This window comes from Anabas testudineus, chromosome 5 (assembly GCF_900324465.2).
Source record: "Anabas testudineus chromosome 5, fAnaTes1.2, whole genome shotgun sequence".
NCBI classification, from domain to species: Eukaryota; Metazoa; Chordata; class Actinopteri; order Anabantiformes; family Anabantidae; genus Anabas; species Anabas testudineus.
In genome coordinates, this window is record NC_046614.1 from 7,805,845 (window position 1) to 7,827,951 (window position 22,107).

Below are 22,107 nucleotides of genomic sequence, written 5' to 3' on the forward strand. Positions count from 1 at the left end.
ATTATCCTATCCGCTTTTTCTGGTAAGGAATGCTGGGAGCCACTCCCAGCTGTCTCTGGACAGGTCGTCGGTCTATTACAGGGCTAATGAGACAAAAATGATGAGTAGAATTATGAAAAATACTTCACTGTAAACAACCGAAATGCTTTCAGCTTCTCTGTGTCACTCCATTGTGCATGGGTTACAGTAGCAGTTTTGTTCCTATGTCTCTTTCTGAGACCTTCCCACACGGATTAGACCGGCAGCCTAAGCGGCTGTAGGCTTTGGGCCGTGCTAGACGTTCCAAACACTTCTATATGTCATGTCCACTATCTTGCAAGCAACTGCTCATTGAACCCAAATCAGCCCTGGCAGACTTCTGCAGGTCTTAAGTTCAAAATACCTGGCATTAGAAATCCTGGAACGACCATTTCTGAAAGCTGTTTTTCCACGAGAGCTCAGGCAAAGAAGCCCATTGTCAGCTCTGTACACCAACTGTCACGTTGACATATTGACTCTATCAAAAAGGAGATTTACTCGGCTTCCGACTATCTTTTTTTATTTGCTCCTAGAATTAGCGTGCAAGCTGTTTTCAGCGTGTTTAGATTCTTTAGACTTAATGAGAAGAATGTTAAAGCCGTGAGTCCCCAGGATCAGCACCCCGCCACCATCATTATCATCATCATCATTTCTCGAGGTAATCTAGGTTGACTTTGAACTGAGGTACAGCGGTGAGCCTCTGCAAAAAGGTCTGTGTGTGTGTGTGTGTTGAGCACTGATGTGTAACAAACAATGTTTTTTACCCCTTGTATTCACGAGCGCAGCTGAGTGTCTCAAGGTTAGCGTCTGTCCTTGAGAGGAAGACAGCAGAGATCTCTGACAGCCTCTCTGTTTCCTTCTCAATTCAATTCATTGGAGAATCAGTTTGTTTTGACGCAGCAACACCTGCTCTGATCCTTGTTTTCTTTCTTGCTCACCCCAGACTTTCTGTAGCTGCGACCCCCACACCCAACTGAAGACGTTCAAGGGTTGCAAACCAACCACTTGGGTTTACTTTTCACTGCCACCTGTCTGTGTCCTAGAGTAACTGCTGAGGCTCTGTGTTCACTAAGCTGTGGCTGAGGGAGTTTTTGTAGTTCAGGTCGTGTCATCCAGAGGAGCTTTTCAATGTGGCAGATACAACAGTGAAGAAACAGCCGTGTGCATCCTGCGGATGCTGAGGAACGAAAAGGAAAAACAGCTACCTGAGACTAAATTAAATTATATTGTGACTCAACAGGTAGTTGAATGTGAAAGTAGTTTATACGTCTGAAACCTATAGTGAATATTAGGAAACTGATGCAGGTCATTTGAAGCCAGTGTTTGAAGGAGAGCACAAGAATAAAAACATTTATTTCCTCAGTGATTACAGGTTCTGTTATTTGCTTTGAGATGTTCTTAGACTGGACGTCAGGAGTGAGCCACACTGTTATTAACCACTGCATCACTGGCTTTATCCAAATTACAGTTTGGCCCCCTTTTTTTTTTTTTTTTTTTTTTTTTTTTTTTTTGCAAGTATTTTTTCTCGTCTTCCATTGGCTGCGTGGGACCAGGGTGGAGCTGCTATCCGGAACAGCGCAGCTCCATTTGGAAGAGGCGTGTGGGGTTGCGCGCAGATCTGCTGCGTCCCCTGTGCGTCATTTGTCTCGGTAGTAACCGACTGTGCTTTTACTTGCCTGGGACCAGCCTGTCATGTTCAGTCGCAGCTCCAATAGGAGAGATTCCTGCAGATCGGTGAGTAGGCTTCGCCAACTTGGAGCTCTGGTGGTTTCCAAAAAGCGCATGTGCCGACTTGTTCTTGCGCATTAATTCATAATAATAAAAAAAAAAAAAAAAAAAAAAAACATGGATGGGAGTTGTTCTTGTTTGATGTGAAGTTCCTTTCCTGTTGCTGCTCTGCGCTGTTGTTAAGGGCATCAGGTTACATCTGCTTTGTTATGATAACGCACTGGCACAAGCCTCATTAACAACAGTCAAGATGATGAAAAGCAAGAGTCCTCTGTTTCAACAAGTGGCTTTTGTTAGTTCAATGGATGCATGGCCTTAGTTGTCTTCCCACTGCTGTCTGTTACTCAATTATTGCATGTTATTCAAGAACCCTGTGTGTGTGTGTGTGTGTGTGTGTGTTAGATTAGCACAGTGTTACAGTTTGCTGTGGTGCATTGAAAACAAGTTCTGTATGGGAACTCATGGGAAGCCACTTGTTAGCTAATGACAGTCCTGAGGTTTTGTCTCAATGGATAAAAGTTCTGTGTGTGTGTGCCTCTGCAAGCTGTTACCCATCATCCTCTGTTTGTCTCAAGCTGAACCCTGCAGATGAGCCACAGAGAGGACAGCCCTGTACCACCTGTGGAGAACAGTGTCCTGGCTTTGCTGTGCACAAATGGAGGTAACAGCAGCACAGATTTTAACTCACATATCCACTTTTCTTTCTGATGCACAGATGCTTTGATCCCATAGATAGGTGAGCTGTCAATACCAGACCATTTATCTTTTAAACATCACAATAATGATACACAGTGAGTGGAAACTGAATCATTTTCTCTTTGCAGCAATAAGGACATGTGAACAGCTGATTAAATCACTAACAATTTGACAAAGTACCAATTTTGCATTATTATACTGTATCATCGACTGTTAAAATGTCCTGGTTAGAGGAGCATTCAGGAGGAACCCTTTCACCGGCCTACTACTGCAATGCACAGTACTGTGTGGGCTCTCTAGGGACATGTGAGTAGTTATACTGTGAAACAAACTGTGTATTGGAAAAATACCAGTCCTGCAGTTACTAATCACTCAGTATTAAAGTCACACTATTCCTCGTACTGACTTGATGGAGATGTCTGCAGCTAACTTACAGTTTAGTGGCCGCTGCGACTTTGTGGAAACAGAAAAACCTAAAGGTGCCTTATGCACTCATTACAAATCGTACATCACGATTGTGAAGCACAGTAAGCTGCTGGACGGTCCACAGAAGATTAATAGTGAAGGAGAAGTCCACAATTCTAAGCACAACAACGGCGAGCAGTGTGAGGAAACTAAACTAGTCTAATTAAATTTAAGTTGCATTTGCACTTGCATAATGCTGAAGGCGTGACTTCTTTATGAAGGCGTGCACACTAGAATTAGTCTTAATGCCAGTTTTCCTCATGACCATTGAGGGAAAACACCTAAAATGACCAGATATAATGAACCAGAAAGAAGCCAGCTTACTTGATAACTTGCTTGATTTGTCAGACTATTTGTCTTCTATGTAAGAAGGGGAGGACCTGGACCTTACAAGTCCATCCGGCCTCCTTTGCTGTAAACTGTTACAGGGTCAACATCTCGGGAATGCAGCCTGTAATTGCCTTTTGCACTCTCACAAAAAAAAGTAAACTTTTTCCTCTCTAACAAACTGGAATAAAATGACACTGAGTTAAGGGGCCCGACTTTGTGTGCCGAGGCCAAAAAGGCTGTTTTTATGGCCGGTCTTTGTTTCTGAGGAGAAAAGTGGCCAATTTCACGAAGAATGTCCCAGCTCTTTGTCAAGCAAAAAAATAAATGTCCTTTCATGCTAATTTTACAAGGTATGGTAGTAATGTGCTGGACTTTAAGTGACCCTGAGGTTAAAGATAGGGAGATGCACAATGAAGGTGTGCACATTCTGTCTCGTCTCGTCATGCAGCACATGCTTTTTGTCTGTTGGTCAATCGACTGTTACCAAATTACAGTTACCAAGAATAATTTACGAACGCCAGCTTTTGTTTCTTTTATTTTGTTTTTTTTTTAGTCCTTGTACAAATTAGTGTCCACTTGTGTCACCTCATCACAGATTAGAGCCATAGTCTAAAATGAAAGAATGAGAAAATGTGTATAATCGCTATGGTCGCCAGATGTCAGAGCAACACCATGCAACGCAGCTTGCTGTGTACGGGGCTGTGCAGCTGCAGACTGGTCAGTGCCCACGCTGAGTCCTGTCCACTATCAAAACCACCAGGTGCTACTCATGTTGTGGCTTATCTGTGTATTTCTTCTCTCATGTATAGTTCATGTAAGTTGGTAGAGGTGTGGTGCCAGGAAGCTGAGAGATGTGAGAAGACGCCTCACAGTCCCTCTTTTAATAGGTCTCTGAATTCACTGAAATATTGCCAGTTGTCTAAATGTTAAATGGATGAATATGTTGTATGTGCACTACGCTTGTTTCTCTTCCCTATAGCCTCTATATAAGACACTTCTGCTGAGCTCAGCTCCTGGGGATGTTTCAGACCGGTCTTTTGTAGTAAGTTGACTGAGTGTGTTGAAGCATTTCCCATTCACTCCTCAAGAGAAGAGCCAGCCTAGTGTTGGGTATTTAAAATCACCCAGGCCTACCAAAACATTGCCCTCAAGCATTTGCTGCAGATGTTATTTGACTCAGTGTGTTAAAAGCCTTTAGAGTACAAAAAGGTTTATTTAAAACAATCCTGGTTACTAAAAGAATGTGACTGCAAACAGAAGAAACTGAAATGAGGATTCTGTGCAGCGTGTCCAGCCTTATTTTGTCTGACAGTTTGCTAAAACACGACCTTCTGGAAATGTGCCTGGCGTGTTGGGCTTGATTCAGACTCTGGTAGAAGACCCTTGATAATGTTAAGATCTTTGGGATAAGGTGCCAGAAGTTACTGGGAGAGGAAGTCAGGATGCCTCCTGATCACACTGTTATCTCTGAGATGTTGATGTGGGTAATATGGATGAGTGGAACAGGAGTTCCTTTTACCTGGCTGCTTGTGTGTCAGTGTGCCTGGGTAACCTAATAAGCTCTGTTTGCTGCTTTAGGCTGGTTGCAGATAGGTGTAGATTCTCCCTGCACAGCATGCTCCCTCTGAATTATTAATGCGTGCCTTTGGCTTAATTGATTCCCCTTGTGCTAATGAGACTCATTACCAGACTTATTAACATGTGCCTGAGTGTGAACGTGCTATCTGATCGACCGGATCACATGAACGTCTTCTGCACCACGGCAGCGTGGTTTAGAGTCATGGTTATGTGTGCTTGAAAGGTACTTCTTGACCTGCTGTAGTACAGGTATGAAGCAGACTACAAAAGAGGATTCATGCCATTTGCTGTTTCTTCATTTCCTCCAGCCAGCGGCACAACATAAAACTTAATTTAGGGCAGTGGGTTTCGTTCAGGTTTTGCCAGATCTGGACAAAGCTGGTCCTTGTATGCAGCTGGGTCTTAGCTGAAACTTTAGCTGGCTAAAAGTGGTGGTGAAGGGGGAGGAAGAGGAGGTGAAAAAGGAGGATGGCTGCAGCAGAACAAGAGGGACTTGAGTTGAGTTTTAACCCAGACCTGAATGGCTTGCTGACGTCTGTCCCCTCGGTAACCCAGCCAGATCTGCATAACACTGGGCAGCCCCGCTATTCACTGTGTTAACAAGATGGCCTGGCAAATAAAACTGTCAGGGCGCCCAGGAATATGAATGGGTTCGGGCTATTGCAGCAGAGAAGAAGAAGAAAACTTGGTGGTGAGGTGGGAGGGAAAGAAAGAAGAAGCCACTGGTGGTCGGTGCCACACAATAGAAACTATAGCAGATTTATCACTGTGCATAGGCACAGAGATGGTCGGTCACCTCCGTTAATAGTTTCTAGGGCAGATAACGCTCCCCAACCTCCTGTCTTCTCTCCCTGCCTGGGCTTGTTTTGGAACTAGAAAGCAGCCTCTGTGGCAGCACTCGTACAGTACGGGTCAGGAGGCGAATGACTTGTTAAGCTGGGCTTTTTATTGTGCAAATGTTGTGTTTTGTCTTTGTCATTTGGAGGAAACTTATTTTGAAGAGGTCAAACGTTGACAGGGCTGCAAGGTTATGTGATGTATGACTGATGTTCGCAGCTAATGCAAAACTGGGGAGCCGTGAAGCCCTGTTATAAATCATAGTTTGACCTTTTGGGTTCTCAGACAGCGTTGGGCTGAACTTGTCCCTTCTCTTCACTCTCCTTTTATTCTCTGCTGCTGTTTCTTCATCTCCTCCTCTCTGGCATTGTGCCTTTGTTCATTTCTCTCTGTCCACCATTCCGCAGTGTTTTTCTCCCAAATCACCCCTGACTACACAGAGGTAAACACACAAGACATCGCTTTTGATTTGAATGTAATGATTCACCCTCTGTGAAGATTATGTATGGCCGTCACGGCAACAGAGGTGGTCTACGCACGCAGCCAGCTGAGATCATGAGGGGCCTGACGATCACCTGCTGAATTCCAATGATATCCTGGCTTCAAAATGAAAGAGTCAGGCTCATTCAACACACACACACACATAATTCCATATTGTTCACGTTTTGAATGGTGCTTTTTGATATCATTTTATTAGATGTTCTGAATGTATGGTGAAGCCATGATTAGAAATTATCTGACCAAAATTATTGTTTTGGTTCGATTTGTTGCACAAAATCCACATTATGCTGGATGTTTTATTGGCTGGCTGTGCATTTGTAGCCTTATCACATGAGAGGAAATGATTGTTATCTAGTAATAATGCTCACATGACACCCTGGACCAGGTGCTAGGGATGGAGGGTGTCTTATACTGTGCTCCCGTGTGTCTACCTTCATACCGGATGTACTTATATGAGTATATGTGATGCATTTCCTGATAACGGAGTCAACAATATGTCTTGCGCTTTGGATAAAAACTGCCAAATGACTACATGTAAATGTCTAAAATATAGACAGGTGTCTTAGCAGGGAGCTATATGACACAACAGCAGGTAGTGTGATCTCATCGAGGAGGCGGGTTTGGGTTGTGTAAAAGGAGATCCAGCAAGGTGTTGGGTTGCTCTAGGCCTCAGTGTTTATACTGGTATTGGTTTTGTATGTTTCTGTGCATCGTTAGTATTACATGACATGGCTTACAGTCCAGAAAGAAATATGTTATTATTGCGAAAAGCCATGAATTTTCATATTCACATTTTTTAATAAGTGACAATAAGCAAGTGTAACAAAAGAATGTAACGCTGTGTAATGCTGCTGTTCCAGATAGTAGAAAAGAGTTCAGATTTCTTTTAATCTGCCTTGTTTCTTTGTGTCGTGGTTAATAAAGAAATGGAGGGGAACAGTGGCCATCAGCCAAAATAAGGGCCCTTTAGTTCCCATCCTATGTTGACTGCACCCTCACCACTGCAACTCCTTTATTTTTTATGAAAAGAAGTATAATGACATACATATATGATGACGTGAAGTGTATAATTATCCCTGTCATTTGGACTGTGTGACTGTTTATCTCCAGTATAATACTGTAGTATTTCACATCTCACAGTGACTATAGGTGTCTTGTTTGTAGAGACTGTCTCTCCCTGATGGATGCCATACTTTGTTAAACTTTTGAACCATCATTCATTTTAATTTGTTGTGCACCATGATCTAAAATAGAGGATGGTGCACCAGTACCGTACTTGAAATATCAAGTACGGTACCGGTATGTCAAATAAACATGGCTCCATACAGTGTGGATGAGCTCTATCATTGTTTTCCTCTGTTTTGGTGAAGCACACTAAATTGACCAGCAGGAGGCAAACATGTCCAACATAGACTCATTAAACTGCAGTGGCCACTTGGTATGTGACAGGATAATTCCATTATTCAGGCCATAGATCAACACTGTTAGACAAGCTTTTCTTTTTGTGGTAGTGACTGAGTATTGGATGCTAACATAATCTAATCTATGGTGGCATGCATAAAGATTCACATGGTTGCACGAGAGTGACGAATTTGTTAACAGGAAGCTTGTTTTTTTTAGGTTAATCATAATACAGACCCACTACATCATATGTCAGCTATACAGTAAAAAGCAGCCAAATGATGATTAAAATCCATTATCGGTAACGAAGACAGTACTTCATTAAGTGCATCTGTATTCTTTACTTTTATCATTTAATCAAACCCAACATATTCTCTTTCATATAGTCTCAGGAGACATTTATGGTATGGGGCAGCTGCGTGAGTCATTTTTCTTGCAGCTTCTGAAATAAAGCCAGTGTCTTTACTCTGATCCCTATCTTCAGGATTTTCTCCGCTTCTCTTGTCAAGGTCATCTCTAACAGGTGGCTGTGCATTTGGATTAAGAGCGATAGGCATCAGCAGAGTCTTTTCTAGTCCCTCACGGAAAATGATGTGTGTCTGAGTGTGTGTATGTTTGCGTAAAATAGGATCATGCAAGTCTATATACTCAACACTGAGGGTTATTTAATCTGTCTCTGTCTGTTGCTGTTTATCTACAAAATCAATATTTTGTGTGTGTCACTTATTTAAAAGAAAGTATGTATGCAGGTCAGTGCCATAATTTAATGTGGTGTTTACAGTTTTTGTACATGTCAGTCATTTTCCATGGATGAGGGGTTTAAGAGATGGTGGAAAAGGCTTTTATCTGAGGAGTGGAGAGAAAAGCATGAGGGCAGAACAAAATTCAGAGGTAAATCCCACAGTGTTGTATTGTTCTTTCTGAAACTGGAGCAAAGCTACTGTCCCTGGTGAAACCATGCGTTGTGCTACCTTACAAATTGCTGTCAGAAGATTTATAACTGAAATACATCAAAGACCCACACAGCATAACTGACACTCAGTGTAAAAGTGATCTCCATCTGAATTTAAACACCATTCTTTCTGCATAAGCCACTGATGTTGCAAAATAGCACACTTGTAGTCTAGTTCCGCTTCCAGCTGGATTTCACCCCTCTCGCGTTAGAAAACCTCTGTAATTCACCCTGACTTGTGCTGCATAGCGAAGCTAATTCACCCCGATCTTTGCCCTGGTTCTGATCCGTGCCTTAATGAAGGCTTAGTGAGCTAATCTTCCTTTGAATTGTCACTGGAAATAAAAGGAGGCAGGTTTACCGCTGTCATATGCACAGCAAGTTAGCATTTACTGAGCTCGGTTCACACACGCCCACCCCGGTAATAGAGTTAATTCATGTCATTCTGACAGTACTTCCTGTGCACTTGGCTGATGGTGTGTTCAGCTACTGACTTCAGCCGATTTCGCTGCCATAGTAAAGCTGCAATTTCATATCGCATATAGTTCATTGATTCTATAGTTAAGATTTATTTACTTTGTTACTTAAACATAGTTACTTTTGTAGTTTGACATTACAGCACACACACCTGCTCACTGTTGTCTCACGATCTATATACTAAATAGCAGGTTTCCTGAAAACATGTAGTGAATGAAATTTGTATTAAAAGCATCTCATACATCAAACTCTGAACTTTGAACTTCAATTTCATGGCAGTCAGTCCATCTAGTCGTTATTTAGACATTTCAGTCTGGACAAAGGCAGTGACTGTCCCATAAATATGATTGGTCCCTAAAGCTGAGCTATACTACAACTGGGGATAAACAACAAATCAATTCCAGAATCTGAAATCAGCAAATGTTTCAGTTTTTAATTGATAAATAAGTTATTAGTTGTCAAAATGATTAACAACAAATTTACTTGCTGTGTAATAATCTAGTAGCTGACAAACCAGTATGTCAGTAGATGAGTGGTAGGGATGATGTCACTGATAGGAAATAATAAAAGCATGACTGAAAGATTTTTTTTTTCTATATTTCCTTATTTCTTGCATTTTCCTCTACTGTGGCACTTCCTTCCTTTTCCAGCGCAGCGAGGTTTAAACAGTGAACCACTTCAAAGATCTCTTTGATTCTCTCCTCTCCTTGTTTTATCCAACCCCATGTTCAGCCACCTGTTTCCATCCAGAGTACGTGTGTGTGTGTGTATGTGTGTGTGTTTGTGAATATAGAAGAGAAAATCCTTGTTCAGAGCCGTGCCATGAGTGCGGTATGAACTCACAGCGCTAGAAGGATTTCAAGTGTTTGGAAGGATTTCTAAAAAGTGCTGGCAAATTTGAATAGATAGTACCTTGATCCAGATTGCAGCAGTCAATAGAGGTCAGCATTGTACAGTTATTTTGGTCACCATCCTTATATCACGGCCTCATGAATAAACTCTAATGCTCTATTGACTCAATTTTTAGACATGAACAGACGTACAATACTGTATTACTCTACACATACATCCTCATCCCTTTGTTTATTACATTAACTTGTATGTTCAAGAGATGCTGACAGTTAGTCTTTGACATTCCCATTACTTTAAAATCCCAGTGAAACCCACAACCTCATTTTTCTGAAGTGCAAAAAAGGAGCTTGATGACTCTGCAGTGTTAAATTATTTGATTGGCTGATTGATTCAGCCAGCCCACTGATTATTGGTTTGCTTAAGTGGCATATTGATCTGAGAGAATTGACGGTTGCTGTCTAATAGTGAAAAAAGGGCCCCGGCAGTGTCTCCTTCATGCCGCATTGAGGAGAAAACAAGGGTTACTTTGATACTGAATTTTGCAAAGACAAGTAAGTCTCTCTCCATCTCTTTCTCTGTCATCCTCCGCCCGTTCGTCTCTTATCTTACGTGTGTGATTTGTCGTCATCTGAGGAGTGGGCGAGGTGTCGTCTTGGTTCTGCTCACAGTTCTGCATGAGTCAGGAGTGAATCTAATAAGTTGGATGAGCCGTGTTGCCATTCCTGCTTCTGTTCAGCTGGTTCACCGATCATTTGTCTCCGTTGTGTGTTTGCTGCTTTTCTTCAGTCCATGTGCCTGTGTATACACGTGTATGTGTGAGTGAGTATTAATAGCAGAGAGGTTCTTAAGTGAAGGCTGCATTTCATGGATGAGAGAATAGGCTGGTTCTTAGTGCCAAACTGTTCAGGTATCTATCAACTGATCTGGGCGCAGCAGGAGATGAAGCACGGCCAGCTGCCTCTGATGGAGGCCAGAAGTAACACAGTGCTTCACTAAGACCTCAGGTCAGCACAAGCAAACAAGAAGGCTGCTATTCATTTTAGTTGTGGTGGGTCCTTCCGAAGCAATTCATAAACATACCATTGTGTGAAATGTGTGTGCCCTTTTGGTACACACACATTTCCCAGTCTCTCAAAGAAGATCACAAAAAAAATTGACAGCGATATGTGAGCGCATGAACCTAAATGTACTCTAATCTGTCTAACGGTTGTTGGGATAGTTCATTCAAAACCACAAACGTCAGCCTCATCAGAGTCATTAACGTTCGCCGTCTGAGCCACGAATATCTGCAGCAGATTTCTTTCCAAACCTTTTTGAGACATTTACCGTAAAACATAAATTTCAACCTCATTATGGTGCTAGAGGAAATGTCAGGAGGTCTCCAAAGTAGTCAGTAGTAGGATTTATTGTCTTTGGGAACTGTGGGAAACCTTTTCCCATCTTTTCTGAAATATAGTATTTCACTCTGGACCAAAGTGGTAGACTGGCCGACCGACTGACATTGTCATTAACAGAGCCATGCTAACCTGTACTGTTTCTAAATCACACGCATTTTGTTCATTTCTCTTTTTCTTTTTAACTACATATACTGCATATGTGTATTTACATATGCAGTGTGTGTAGCTAAAAAGATAATATATATATATATATATATATATATATATATATATATAAATATGTAAAAGATATGTCCTTTACACATCATAAAAATTCCTCTAATACCTTTATTTCTGTGCTGCTCTACTGTTCTGGATGAGGGGTTTAATCAAGGAGGGGATTAATTTAAACACATCAGTGGTGTAGCCACTGCAGTTGCCAGTTTGGACATGAACATGTGATGTACCTTGCCTGTGTGTTGCGAAGAGACAGCGTGGGCACTACTCACAGGCACAGACGCTGAGTCACTTGGATTAAGATGGATGGATGGATAATGGGAGTCGGTATTGACAAAGTTACCTCAGCAAAGCCATTTTCACCCTTATTGTGTAAAGTAGCATCTCTGTTGCTTCAGCTCACTGAATTGGAGTTCTGCAGAGCTTGAAAAGTCACAATGACATTACTTCTCTCTCCTCTCTTCTTTATCCCCTATCTTTATTTATTTGTGCAGGTTGACCGGTTGCCAAGGCGATGAGAGTGCTGTAAGTTTGCTGCTGCCTTGACAACGGGCCAGACGTGTACTGCATTATCAGTATGACAATAGGACCCGTACAAATAATGACAGACTGAGTGAGAAGGCAAAAACTTAGAAACAGTGTGTTTCCTAGAGTTATTGAACTGTGAAGTGTGCCCTTTTATTGTAAAGTTTGAAAAAATGGTGAAACCAGAGAACAGAGTCGCCCCCCACAAAGGTATCCTTTCCTCGTAAACCACCTCTGTGATTAATTTCTCAACCTGATACTCTTGTAGTTATGGCTACCAGACAGACTGCAGCAATTCTTGTATTTGCTGTTCAAAGAGCTCAATTTAGCTTTGACTGTGATTGTGATACTGGACACTGGGAACATACAGGACCTAGCAGAGGTAAAATCAAAACAACTCTGCATTCTCACTTTTGATGTGCACCAGTGCATCAGGAGATGATTCACATGAACAGCACCACTTTATTGCGTATTCTTTCCAGAGACAAATGCCAGTGATGTGCGATCATACTTTTTTTTTTTTTGCTTCCAGACTGACAACTGCCCCATGTCTCCTGTCATGTAACAGACCACCATGTAAACCTGTGTTATCCCATTCTAGCTGCGACAGTGAATGCGACTTCATTCATGTGACAGTGTGACTGCGAAGTCCAGAATTAGCTGATCTGTTGAATCAAAAGGCTGTTGTATGCATGTCAGAGGTTAGCTTTTAACCAGCAAATCCCCTTTTCTCCCATCTAATCCTCTGTCCCGGGGTTTTCCCACACCAGAGGGCTCATCCTGGACCAAGTGCAGACAGGCAGGCACGATGGCACACGATAGCTTTCACAAGCCACAGACAAGTAGTCATATTTCCTATCTTTGAGCCTGCAGCAGAACTGTGGCTCCAACTTTGATCCAATTAAATAATAATAAAATATAAAAATCACTTTGAGATTAGTAGTATTGTATTGTGCCGCCAGGTGGAATGACTACATGATTATAATTTAATTTACTCTGACGGAGCGGACATACTTCTGGACCTATTATCCCAGACTAGCCCTGCAACAAATGTGTGCTTTAGTAGCCTAGTAGAGAGTCAGCAGTTTAGTCCAGTAAATCTGACTGGAGTTGCTTAGTCAGGAATATAAGTGATCTGCAGTGTGTATCAGTGTGCATTCTTTAACAGTGAGCTTAGCTGTGCCTCAATTCTACCCCCTCTGTAAAATAACACAGCCTGGGGCATACGCAGTCCACATTACACAGGCTCATCATGTCCCCCACAGACTGAATCGCTCATTTGGTGTGGAGATCAAAGACTCCAATATTTATAAGTGGTCTTGGGGTGCAATTTGTTCTTCGTTTGATTCTGGCGAGGCCATTCCCCGTCTGCCCTCTGTTTATCTGCGTGCTTATTTATTTATCTGTTTAAGCCCCGAACCCCCTCTTCCTCATTTCGGCCACTTTAATGTCCTCGCCGAGCAGGAACTAATTGACGTTAAATGAACGCCGCGCGAGAACGCTCGGAACGAAATGTAAATTGTTTGCCTGCAGCTCTCATGATGAAACAGGAGTAAGACAGATTGGATAAGCCACAGTGTGTGGAAAGTCCTGTCTCCTGTTATGTGGAGCCTGTATATTTTTATGGCACATTTTAACTCCCATCTGGATGGCTTATGAGGCTCTTGGCTTTGTTTGTTTGTTTGTCTCCTAATTTATTTTGAGGCCATTTTTCATCTTCTTCATTCTTTATAAGCCTGCTTTTGATCTGCATCTGTCATGACCGTGTGCACTGATGTCCCAGTTGTTCCCTGATCTAGTTTCGAACCAGTCAGGTTGAGCCTCTTGTTTCTCATTGACACATAAGAGCAAATATCTTGTAATGACAATGGGGCCTTAAGGGGATTGTTGCCATCTGTGCGTGTGTGTGTGTGTGTGTGTGTGTGTGTGTGTGTGTGTGTGTGAGGGTTTGATCAGACAAACTGGAAATGTTTTGCCTCACTCGTCGCCTGCTCCTGCTTTCCAAATTGACTCTGTCCTCACACAGGTGGGATACGAAGTGTGGGTGACTGACATGTGCGAGGTGACGGGTGTGGGCTGGCGTGTGTGCTGCAGCAGGTGTTTAATGCTGGGCATTCTCTTTTAGCTAATGGATGCCCCCAGGCAGGTGTGGCCCACGCATGGCCATGTGCAGTGTTTTTCGGATGCTGCCACACGTGCCTGCATGTGATGAGCGGCATATGAAGAGTGTAACCTGTAATATTTAATAGCTTGACACCTGAGCCAGGAAGTGTGCCTCGCTTTATGACTCATTGTCAGGTGGTGAACAGACCAAATCTCATGTTCCACTCTGACTACAATGGAAGACCTAAAGTGAGTGTTGCTTTGACTTTCTGACTTTCATCCTGACCTGAGAAATCATGCAGACTGCAAACACACTCTCAAATACAGATGCACCTGAAAGGTCTACACTGTATTGTCAATTTGACAATACTTTACTCTCTATCACTTTCTAAGCAAGCCCATCACAGGTGTGTGTGTGTGTGCACGCGCGTGTGTTTGTGTGCTCACATCATGTGCAAAGGTGCTGTTGAAGGTACATTAGGACAGGCTGGTATTCTCCCTGAGTCCCAACTCCACTACAGGACTGTTTGAATTGCAGATACTTTAAGTCAGACAAGCTGTGCTCCCTGAGTCCCTGAATAATGAATCCCAAGCCCAAGGAGAATTGTTAATGGGAGAGAGTGAGAGACAGTGTGTGTGTCTGTGTGTGTGTGTGTGTGTGCGTGTCTGTGTGTGTGGATCTTTGCTTCTGTTTGTGCTAGCCTTGATTAGTATGCTGTTGTGTTTGTTTCACTGTTGTTTTGGCTTGTGTTGGGGTCAGAGGAGCCAATTCACTGATGATGTTTGTGTCCAAAGTGACTGTGTGTGACAGTTATATAAATCTATATTAGGCTGGATTAGCAGAGTTTTGATTTTAACTGCAATAATTGACGATCTTCAAAGATAAAGATAAATAAAATCAATAATGAACTAACTTTACGGTGTATTTAAACTTTTATATAGATTATGCCTTTATTAATTCCATTGTAGTAGTAGTTTTGATATAACAACTGAGGTATAATGTGTTCAGTAGAGAGCATTAAAGATGCTCATAAGTGGATTTGGTTACCTTCTTTGGACTGAGCAGAACTTTTGCAGTTTCCTTCTAAGTGGCTGCTGCTCTAGCACCTCCAGCCTATGACCCCTCATGACCCTTTTTTACATTTATTGTGTCTTTTAAACATATCTGTGACATTATGTTCAGTAAGTTGTTCAGATTTCTCTTAACCCAGACCCCAGTGTGTCCTTGAGCAGTATTCACAGGCCCCTACTGCCGTTCATGATTAACCCCACCAAGTGGGAACACAATGTAATGAACAAGGCATATTCTCTTAAGCTGTGACTGCAGCTATGCACTGGAGTAACACTGTAGTTATATACATGTATGTAGTTTATCTGTCAACTGGGTTTTAGATATGGATTTTTCCTTAGTGTGAAGGGAAAAAACCTGCTGATGCCACCAAATGAGGGTATGATCAAGATGAAGTTTCCTAACAAAGCATTTTTTAGTTTTTTATTTTTCTAACAAAGCTCTAGGCAACTACTTTATCTTTACCATTGACTTATTGTATCCCTTTAGCTGAGTAACTTGCTCCTTACCTGGCTCAGTCTACAGAATCCATATGCTCTGTACCACTCTGTACGCCCTATGCACAGCAGCTGGGCGTGCGTGGGCTTCCTCATGTATCCCATTTCATCCCCCGATGTGACATCACACAGGGAGCAGTTTCAACATTGCTTACTCTCCAGACCAAAAGAAATAATATGTAGCACCGAGCATTTAAAAGGATTTGTCTACCCCAACCTCCAGTTAGAGGACACTAACTAGGACAAGCGAAACATTAACTTCTGTCAATGTCAAGCGTCAAGAAGTCCAGCACTCTATGTAAAGTTGCTCAGGTAGTGTGTTTGTGTTGTTTTAACATTCAACAACCAGCTCAAGTGGATGCTATTTTGTAAGGGTCTGTGTAAAGGTGCAGTCTGCACCAAGTGCACAATGTGTCGACTGAGTAGGCCACATTCATTGTCCTCATAGGATTCCTTTTGGAGCTAGTGTGTTTAGCATTAGCACAAAGAGTATCTTGTCTTGTTTGATTAAATGATGTGAGGCAACAGAAGGCAGAGAGGATGGGTCTGCATCCCAAACACACACACACACACACACACACACACTCACACACAATTAAAATTCACCACTTTCTCTTGCCTCACTATCAGCATGATACAATTATACTTTGAATGGTTGACACTCGTGAGACCGAGCTGGTTGTGATAGGGAGAAAGTGACAGAAAATAAACATAATTTAAAATAAAAATGAATGATTTACTATATTATAACAACTATACCTGACAAAGGCCTAGAGTTAGAGGAGCTCATGCACTAGACATTTAATCTAGAAGGGACAGACTCATATTTGTTGTCGATGTTGAGCTTGGAAAGTCTCTGTCGGAGATACTGTGATGATAACTGCGTGACAGCTGCGATGCTTCCACAGAGCACTCAGTGGATTTTGGCAGGGCTGCAGGAGCGTGAGTGTGCTTGGCCTAAAAAGTTTAGTTCAGTCAGCGTTGCACAACAAAGAAGAAACACCAATGCCCACACACACTCATGTCGAGCATCACTTGTAATTCAAGAAGCTTCGGACTGAAATGGTGTTTCTACTGTTACCGGCATAACATTGCCACAGTGGCCTTATTTTATAGAGCTCAGCTTTTTTTTCATAACCCTTTATAGTAGTAACAGTATAAGAAGGAGCGATTTATTAGGACATCTGCCACTCCCGGAAGGCTTGGCGACTCTGCATCTGATTATCCTTTTAGATTATGTGTGTGTGGGTTGACACTGGTTATGTGTAAACACCAGTTAGGCTTATAGCTCCATGTCCATTATCCAGCCCGCCATCATTAGTTTGAGTACATTAGTGCTTTTAATTGCCTGCCTAATACGACATTAAAACAATAAACTGTGTAAATTGACTAGCAATTGTACAAGAGATAACTCTAACATCTGTATAGCTACATATAATTTTCCCCTCTTACATCAGACAATTAAATAAATTATGGATCTTTTAGGATCCATTTATTCATCTTGTGTCCACTTCATTGTCTTTTGACCTTTTGGGAAGCAACTTGACTTTGTGAACTACTTAAGCTGGGGATATGCTCATCACATCTCACCTGTCTTGTTTATCTCGTCACTGTCACACACTCCTTTGAGCACTTTGTGTATTTTTAAGTATTTAAAAGCTTAGCCATGAGGGGGCATACTTGGGTATAATCATCCCTGACCAAGTTATATGGGGCTGCATCTTGCATAAGTGAAAAATAAGTTTCTGATCATGTGCACAACTGTCAAATCCTCTATGAGTGTCATCGATGAAATGTAAAAGTATAATATCTGCTAAAGTATTGATGACTTCCACAACACAGCTTCAGTGCAGCAATAACTTGTTGTTTAACTAGAAGTTAGCTGTCACAGAGTTGTGCTCTGGCTGCCATCTGTTGTTTGACCTCCTCCTTATCAACACACACCCACCACAGGACCTGTGTGTGTGTGTGTGTGTGTGTGTGTGTGTGTGTGTGTGTGTGTGTGTGTGTGTGTGTGTGTGTGTGTGTGTGTGTGTGTGTGTATCTATGCCCAGTAATGTGGCGTGTTTGTTTGTGTGTGCAGACCATGATTGTCAGTCAGCCATCAAGGCCCAGACGGGGTTAGGTTAGAGGGGTGAGGGGTGTCATTTGCAAGGCCGAGCGCAGGCCTTGTTTAAGGTTAATAGGGTCGTGCTTCTGCTAAAGGTGCACATGTGGGACTTATTTCAGTCCAGGGGTTAGCCTGGCGGACAGGGACAGCTAGATTTGAGGTCCACTTGCTAAGTGGACATCCGTCATGATCATGTGTCAGAATGCTTTCATTCCCTGATTCAGGAGTAGCGTCTGAGTCATTACAATTCAGGAAGCTGATTGAAATTCAGCTCATGGAGCTCGAACCAGTGTGAAACCAGTTTGGCATTCATTATTAGGGTTTTCTGACTATTTAATGATGTTTTAAGTTTTCTTCAGTATCACATATCAAAAAGATATTTGTAGGTACATGCATGGATACGTAGCAGATGTGAACTACTAATTGCTGATTAGCCATCATTTTAATGGTGCCAGTTTGCTTAAATGTAAACAAACTGAGGCAGAAATTGGAGTTCAAGTTGGAGCCCACACGAATTAACTGACTCCATGGCAACATACAGTAGTACTTCCTGAATTTTCAAGCTGTTCCTTATAGGAAAAAAGCTGATTAAATGAATGGAGTAACAAGTTGTGCACAGTAGCCTAACACTTACTTAAAGTCTTTTGGCCAGATCCTGTGTGCCCAGTTACACTGAGCAGTGTGCTGAGATTGGGATTGCTAACCCGATTATTACCTGGTAACACTTTTAATTTTCTCATGATCAGTCTGCTTATTAAGAGTGATCAGCAATGAATCATCAGGCCTGTTTATCTAAAAGGTCTTTAGTTGCTCAGCGTTGTTACAGACCGAGGTCAGTTTGTTTCGTCATGCTGAAAAAAAAAGTGATTTTTCTGTTATTTCAAGCCAGTTTTGTCTCCCACTCTGCTGCTGTTGTTCTCTCTTTTTCCACTCCTGTGTCACAGTTCTTCAGCTCTTCTCGGTGATATTTCTGATGGTCTTTGTGGCATGAGTCATCCCATTTCAGTGCGATTTTCTCCTGAAAGAGGTTTGAATTGCGACAGCGCCAATTTATTCCTTTTAGGAGACCGTTTTTCAGCACCTTAATGGAAAAAGGTTCAAGCAGAGTTGTGGTAATGTGGAGGCGGACATTATATGAGGTTATGTCCCGAGCTGCTGTGTGGGATGTATGCTGCAGTCGCAGTTGACAGCTTCTCTTCTTGAAGTTTATATTTTCATGTCCTCTGAATACATCTTTTATTATACTTTGTCATTGAGAGCACACGGCAGGTATAGAACCCATAAAATAGCAAAGCACTACTTTTTCAGACATAGGAATTTATTTAACTTACCAACTTCCTAAGAGAAGTTGAAGTAAAGGGATATTCCATCCACTTCAAAAACACTATACAGAACATCCTGCCTGGACACAGTGCCACTGAGATCCTGGCAGGTATGGATAGTTCCTCTCAGCATTGTTTAAGTCCCACAGCTGGAAAAGCATCCAAGGCCACTCCTGCTCAACACACTAGACTTCTCCTTGATTTGTGTGGTGTCTAATTTGTTCTCCATATGGTGCACAGACACACACATGCACAAATACATACTGTAGTACATACTGGCTAATAATCCATGCATGCTGTTACTGAACCCTCCTGACTGTTGCTCCATCTCCACCAAGCCTCTGATATGAATTGGGCCACATGCTCTCTACTGTGCAGTGGCCTGTTAGTATTTAAGTGAAGCTTCAGGTTGGCTGTCCTGATCACTCAGAATTAACCTGCTGGATTGGATTTAATGAGCTGCACATAATTGATCTGTCACTTGACCTGTCTGGAGCTCTGAACATTAAACAGTACACCTGGTTGACGGAGAAAACAAGGAGAGGTGTAGGTGGGAAACTGGATGGGGTTTCTGTGCATGCTTGCCGTCTTCCCAAGCAATGTGTTGGCTGTGTTTTGATCTGAGTCACCGAAGATGAAACCCCCTCAGAGGAACGCTGGTTTGTCCGAGCAATGCTCCTCACAGGGATCGGGCTTTGATGTAGAGGAAATGAAGCCTGACTGCAAGACACCAGGGAGGAGAGGCCACATCATCACTGGACATGTTTGAGAAGATGCAGAGGCAGGGTCTTTCAGCATGTCATACTCTTGAGAATTGCTACTTTCCACAAGAAAGAAGAGAGAGGGATGGAGATGGTGAAGAGAAAGTGTGTGAGTTTATCTACTGGGTTCCCGGTGGTGTAAATTGGCTGCTGACACCATCTTTTTACACAGAGATGATGACTAGTTGCACCACCACCACAAGGAATGATCATTTCTCCACACACTTTGAAGTCCCCCCTTTCTCCGTCTTTCTCCCTCTTTTTGTCCCGAACATCTCCCATGTTCACTTTTGCATTGATTTACATCTTCATGTTTCCAACCTTTGTAGTGCAAACGGCAACCTCACTTTAATTTCAGCTAATGAGTCCTGAATGTGAGACGGAGGATGTTTTTTTTAGGATGAGGCAACCTTTTTCAGGTGAAAATTTGCAATGCAAGTGGTGTGGATGGCATAATGTGGAAAAATAGGGCAGGGAGGTGTGTTTAGAAGATAATTTTTGGTCTGAAAAAGTTCTTTCTTCGACAATAACAGCACATTAAAAGAGGGAAAAACTAATGAATTATGAAAATTAGAAAGTTATTATAGTGTGACTTTAAAATGACTTGCCATACATTACAATATTTAATCATCATGTCTATAGTGAACTGTCTGTAATGACTTGTCTTTGTTAGTGAATGTAAAATAAAATATCTAGTTGAGTGGAGTCATTGGTAATGTTTTGTCTGGTAATATGTCAAAATACCAAGAAAAAAGATCACATCAAACACTTGCTGCTCACAGCTTCTCAAATAATAAATATTTGTCAGCCTTCCCTCAAATTGTAGCAAATTTAAAAGCTTAAACTTGATCGATAAACAATTACGTAGATTGATCGATAACAAAAGTGGTAATTTTCAGGGCTAATACAATTATAGCTCTCCTCTCACTCTCTTGCGTTAATATGCAGCTTCTCATGAGATCTAATGAAGCATCCTATTTCTACCAGTGCCTCAAGTCGAGCAGTTAATTGGAGCACATTTTTCACAGGAAAAAAAAAAAATCTCATTTGCCACTTTTGGTTGTTCCGCAAAGTTTTCAGGACGTTTCAGGCAGATGAAACTCATTTAACTTTTCAAAGTGATCCTTGTCTGTTTTATTACATATGAAAAAATGGAAGCAAAGTACGTTGAATGTAGATATTTCCATCAGCAGATTCTCATAAGCTGTTTTGAGGTTTCTCAGTCTTTCTTCTTTAACAAACTACACAGTCTAATATACAGTGGACACTAAGCAGTATGCAGCATGGCAGCACTCCAAATTACTGGTGGGTCTTTCTACTCATTTGTATTTTCTCTGTGTCCAAACTCGGCTGGGGCCGGACTGGTAGTTGACAGCAGATGATCCCTTTTTTAATGAGATTTTTTTTCTCTTCTCTTTCTGTCTCGCTTCCTGGCGCCATGAGGGAATCATTTTAGGCAGATAGAACCCGTGAACCATGAACAGAAGAGCCTGGACACAGAAGGACACCAGCACAGTGACAGAGAGGGGAGGGAGGAAGATAAAAGGAGAGATGGGGGAGAGAGCAACCAAGAAATGATAGTGATTGTCATACACTGACAGATGCCTAACTCTGCCTATCTTCTAGTTGTCTGTTGACTATAAGTGGTGCTGTTAATTTCAGATTTGAATATCAGTATGAAGTGATTTACAGTTTGTGCTAGAGACTGACAAAACAGCCTAAGTGGTTATTCCGATATATGCAAGTTGGCTACTGAGTAGCTCACGTCTATGCATAATTGATGTGTCTTGTAATTAGTCATTTTCTTTGTATGCCACACACAGTACTTTTCAGGCCCGTGGGCTGTAAAGGTCAAATAATTTACATCATGATATTAGATTTATAACACATGATGTGCTCCATCCATCTACCCATCCACTAACCTGATTTGGTCGGGAGCTTTGGTACTTGGGTTGTATTAACATCCACCCATTCATCTTTTGTCTCATTCTGCTGTTGAGGTTGATGAAGGACCAGATCCTAGCCCAGTGTGCGTTAGGTAGAGAAACATATTCAGATTTATGGGCAAATGTAGATTTTCCTTTATACTGAGCCTGCATGTCTATGACAGGTGGAGTGCCAGAGCACCCAGAGGAAACCAACTCATGCGGTTGCACATCTGGTGAAATGAAATTCGATTCATCCTCGTTCTTTGCCAGAGTGGATGGTTAGCTGTCTTATTGGTTCCCCATCGTTGAGTTATTTTGTTTTGTTAGCAGTTATTTTGGATAAA

At 42.0% G+C, this 22,107-nt stretch overlaps 1 protein-coding gene across 1 annotated transcript in view; it reads left to right on the top strand.

Annotated features, from left to right (window-relative positions):
• The first annotated feature begins 1,681 nt into the window (after positions 1–1,681).
• prickle2b (prickle homolog 2b) overlaps positions 1,682–22,107 on the top strand; it is a 70,693-nt gene continuing 50,267 nt past the window's right edge. Inside the window, exons 1-2 of the mRNA XM_026349925.1 lie at positions 1,682–1,752; positions 2,322–2,407. Of these exons, the coding sequence (XP_026205710.1) occupies positions 1,711–1,752; positions 2,322–2,407 (128 nt within the window). The 5' untranslated portion in view covers positions 1,682–1,710. The remainder of the gene's footprint in view (positions 1,753–2,321; positions 2,408–22,107) is intronic.